At 38.9% G+C, this 5,101-nt stretch overlaps 1 protein-coding gene across 1 annotated transcript; it reads left to right on the forward strand.

The window, feature by feature from the left end:
* LOC107614757 lies at positions 787 to 1,527 on the forward strand. Its single transcript, XM_016316895.1, has one exon. The coding sequence runs from the start codon at positions 787 to 789 to the stop codon at positions 1,525 to 1,527; it is 741 nt and encodes a 246-aa protein (XP_016172381.1).

Consider the following 5,101-nt stretch of genomic DNA (forward strand, 5'->3'; position numbering starts at 1 on the left):
GTTCTGAGAGAGCTCTTTGAAGAAGTTCAACTAACTGGACAGTGTAACCTAATCAAAGGTGCATTCCGCCAGTATGAAGAACTGAATCAGAGGCTTGCTAATCTGGTTTTTCGCATATCACAGAGGCTGTTGATGAAGTCAATCTCCTTCATGTTTTACTGATTGTAATGTTCTTTTCAATGTTTATCATTCTGTAATTCCTAGTGAGAAAAGGCATTGTGAGAAAACTCAAGTAAAAGCCATGAGTGGAAAAAGGCTGAGTGAAACACTTGAGAGAAAATCCTAGAGTTATTTTCAGATTTCTTTAGGTGTGTTTATGTCTTGTATCTTGTACCTGTGAGGTATCCCTTTCTTAGTTGGGTTAGCACTAAGAGGTATAGTTAGGTATTAGCATAGCCAATGTCAAGTTAGGTTAGAACTTGAGTGTGAAAGGATTGGGTCAATCCTGTGTTATTGGTGTATGTAATACTGTTAACTATAGTGAAATTCTTCCATAGTTGTGGAGGAGACTGGATGTAGGTTGCATAGCACAAGGCAACCGAACCAGGATACATGCTGGTGTTAGCTTTTCTCTTCTCTGCTGTGTTCTATTTTCTGATATTCATGAGACAAAAATAAATTGTCTCATAAATTTCCGCTGCTAAGTTAAAACAGAATCAGAATTGCAAATCTGTTTTAAAAGGGTAACAACAGCAATTAAAAGGAAGGCATAGATTCAACCTCCCCTTCTCTAAGCCTACCACAACCTTCACACTGCAACAACAATCTCAAGATATTCTTAATGCAATGCATATTGTTTCTACATCAAAGTTACTTCTTCAACAATTAAGAGATGGTAGATGGTGCAATTTTCTTGCAAATGTTAAAGATTTTTGTGAAAAACATGAAATTGAAGTCCCTAATATGAGTGCACAATATGTTTTTGGAAGAGGTCGATCTCGTCAACCAAGTGTGACAGTTGAGCATCATTATCGAATAGATGTATTCTTGGCAACAATTGACTCTCAAATACAAGAGTTGAATAGTAGATTTAATGAGCAAACAATAGAGCTTTTGACTTTGAGTTGTGCTTTGGATCCTAAGGACAATTTCAAATCATTCAATATTGAAGAAATCAGCAAGTTAGCAGAGAAGTTTTATCCCCTTGACTTTCCTTCTAATGAGCTAAATATTTTGAAATCTCAGTTGCAACATTATCAGTATGATATACCAAATCATTTGAAAGGCATTGGTACACTTTCGGAATTGTGCAACAAGTTGCAAGAAACGGGAAAATCAAGAACTTATCACATGGTTGATAGATTAATACGTCTTGTTTTGACTCTACCAGTGTCTACAGCAACAACAGAAAGAGCTTTTTTAGCAATGAAAATTGTTAAGACAAGACTCCGAAGTAAGATGGCTGATGAATTTCTTGCAGACAATTTGGTCATCTATATAGAAAAAGAATTAGCAGCTATTTTTGACACAAATTCAATTATAGATGATTTTGAAAATAGAAAAAAACGTCGAATAGCATTTTCATGATACAAAACTGTAAGTAGTAATTTTTATATATTATTGTCTTATTTTGATTGAGATTATATATTTATTTTTTTTAAATTTTATCAATAGAAATAGTAATATAAAATATAACACCGCCCCCCTAAATAGTTAGCCTAGCTCCGCCCCTGGTAGTGGTGTAGTGCAGGGTTTGCACCCGGTCATGCCAGCTTTAGCAAGAAGATCTCCAACATACTTTTCTTGTGACAGAATCAGGCTCCCTTATTTAGTTTTTGCAACATGAATCCCCAGGAAGTAATGAAGTTCTCCCATGTCTTTCAAGGCAAATTTGGCATTCAACTGTTCGATTAACTGAGTTATGGCAGAGCTAGAGCTGCCTGTAATGATGATGTCATCTACATATACCAAGACAAAGATGTTGCCTTCTTTGGAGAACCTGGTAAATACAAACACATCTGACTTGGTTGTTGTGAAACCAAAATGTCTCAGTGCTGTAGACAATTTATAGTACTAGGCACAGGGAGCCTGCTTTTGTCCGTATAAAGCCTTTGTTAGTTTACAGACCAGATTGCCATTACCTACAGAATATCCTTGAGGTTGCTTCATGTATACCTCTTCACCTAAATCTCCATGGAGGAAGGCATTATTAACATCCAATTGCCTAATGTTCCAGCCATATGTAATGCTGCAGTCAAGACTATCCGAATAGAAGTAGGCTTTACAACTAGACTGTATGTTTCAGTGAAATCGAAGCCCGGCCTTTGAGAAAATTCCTGAGCCACTAATCTTGCCTTATATTTATGTAGTGTCCCATCAGCATTGTACTTCACCCGATACACCCATTTGCTCCCAATTGCCTCTCTACCTTTGGGAAGTGGAACAAGCTTCCAGGTTTGATTCTTCATGAGAGCATTGTATTCAAGGTCTATTGCTTCTTTCCATTGTGGATGAGCCATTGCATCTTTGACTGATCTAGGTTCTACTGAGACATGAAAAGCCCTTGGTCTAAGGCAGTTAGACTTGCTTCTTGTGATCATTGAGTGTGTGTTAGTTGAGGAGGTCGTGGTAGGAGGTGCAGGTTCTGCTAGTAGAAGGATTTCTATATCAGAAATTGGAATTGGTATTGGGATGTTTGAGGGTGCTGCTGACTGGGTGGACAGGAAGGGTTGTTGAGTGGATGGAATGGACTGACTGTTGTCATTAATAGCTGGTGAGGTTGGAAATTGGGCGCCTGAAGGTTCGTGAGAGGCAGTGGATGTTGTAGCAGAAGTAAGGGGGGAAGAAGAAAAAGTGTTGGGTTGTCTTTGTGTGAGTGAGGGAACTGGTGAAGGCTTATGAGCATAAACAATTGGGATTGTAGGGAATTGCTGCAGGGCTAGTAGGGGAGGATTGGAGTCTTCATGTAGGAATTTGCCATCTTTAAAAGGAAATTTTCTTTCATCGAACACAACATTCCTTGTGATTATGGTTTTACCACCAGGGGTTAAGCACCTGTACCCTTTGTAAAGTGGGCTGTAACCAGTAAAGACACAGGGGGAGGATCTGAATTCTAACTTATTCTTGTTGTAAGGCCTTAAGTGAGGAAAGCATAGGCAGCCAAAGACTCGAAAGCTGGTGTAGTCAGGTTTCTTTCCAAATAGCTTTTCAACTGGGGGCTTGTTTTCTAGTGTAGGTGTTGGCAATTGGTTAATGAGGTTAGCAGCAGAGGTGAATGCTTCTCTCTATAATCGAGTTCGCATTCCAGCTCCATCCAGCATAGACAAGCCTTTCTCTACAACATGTCGATGTTTTCTTTCTGCATTGCCGTTCTGCTAATGTATATGTGGACAAGAGAACCTGTGAATTAAGCCTTGACCCTGCAATTCTTTAGATAAGCTTACATATTCAGCAGCATTATTCGTTTGTAGCATTTTAATTTTCCTATTTAATTGTAATTCAACCATATTTTGGAAAGCTTTAAAGACTGATTTAAGTTGGGACCTGATTTTGAGCAGATAGAGCCAAGTGAACTTAAAGTAGGCATCAATAAAGTTGACAAAATAAAAATTTCTATTAGAATCAGGCATAGGGGCAGGACCCCATATGTCAGAGTACACAAGCTGAAGTGGTTCAATATATTTAGTATGAGAAATTGAAAAAGGTAGCTGATGTGACTTGCCAATGCAGCAAGCTGGACACACTGCTTTATTGATATTGAAAGGAAGATTACAGGATTGTAAAACTGTTTAAACGACATTATTTGAGGGATGACCTAGTCTATTGTGCCATAACTGAAAGTTATCTGTACTGGACATTATAGAGACATGGGCAGCTTTTGGGGGTGAAGGGGGTGAGGTTGACAAACTTATACATCCCTTTGTCAACTTTGCCATGAATGACAATCTCCTTAGTTTCCTGAGTTTTGACATAACAGCCATCAGCATAAAATTCAAAAAATACTTCATTTTCACAGAAAAATTGATACACACTAAGTAAGTTTTTGGTAATATTAGGCACATGCAAAAGTTTTTGTAATAGGAACTCTCTAATGCTCAAATCAGTTTTAAAGCTAGATTTTTCAATTAGGTTGATGTGCAAACCTGAGCCGTTTCCTACTATTACTTGATCAGATCCTTCATACATCACTCCTTCTGTCAAGTCCTGCTCGTCTGAAGTCATGTGGTGTGTTGCACCTGAGTCCGGATACCAATTTGGATCATAGGCTGTTGAGGGAGTAGCTAGGAGTGCTTGAGGAGTCGAATTGTTGCTGGAGTTCTGAGCAGCATATTGGGACCTTGGGTTGTCATCTCTTTCATACCTATACCAGCAGGTTTTGGCTGTATGTCCAATTTTGTCACACACTTGGCAAATTGGCCTTTCACTTGATCTTGCACTGTTATTCATGAATCTTGAGTTATCATTTTGGAACCTTTCTTCAAATCTTGAATTGTTGCCTTGTCCACTTTCAACATTTCTGTTCTGAAATTGACCAGTTCCAAACCTGCCACTTCTTATTGACCTTCCTCCTCTGTTTCTGTAGTCTCCTCCTCTAGAGCCTCCTCTTATGTTATATCCTTGTGTGTGCTGGGCCAAATTTGCTTGGATAAAGGACTCAGGTTTCCTGAATCTTTCTAGAATACTCTCATGAGTCAGGAGTAACGCTTCTAGTTCACCTACCGATATGCTTACTGGTCTTGCAACTACAGACGTGATTACATTTGCATATTCTTCTGTCAAACTATTTAGTATTGCATTTACATGGTCACTTTCACGCATTGGTTCACCAACAGAGGCTAGTGCATCTATTGTGCTTTTCAGGGCAAACACATACTCATTCACAGAGTTTCCTATCTTGATGCTACTCAACTTATGTTTTAATTGCATTATTTTTGCCCTAATCTGAGAAGAGAAATGATCATCGAGTCTTTTCCATACCTCATATGCGTATACGCACCCAACCATTCGAGTTGTGAATGGCTTGGTCATTAAAGCCAGCAACCACGACTTTAGCAGCGAGTCTTGTCTTTTCCACACTGCATATCTAGGATTTGTTTCTCCTGAAGGTAAGAATCGCGTTGGAATCCTTTCTCCAGTGATGTGGTGAAGCAGGTCGTGGCCT

Source organism: Arachis ipaensis, chromosome B09 (assembly GCF_000816755.2).
Source record: "Arachis ipaensis cultivar K30076 chromosome B09, Araip1.1, whole genome shotgun sequence".
Classification (NCBI taxonomy): Eukaryota; Viridiplantae; Streptophyta; class Magnoliopsida; order Fabales; family Fabaceae; genus Arachis; species Arachis ipaensis.

What these genes read in the sequence shown, in the direction of transcription:
- LOC107614757 (XM_016316895.1), top strand. Translation starts at nt 787, where the DNA reads ATGCATATTGTTTCTACATCAAAGTTACTTCTTCAACAATTAAGAGAT.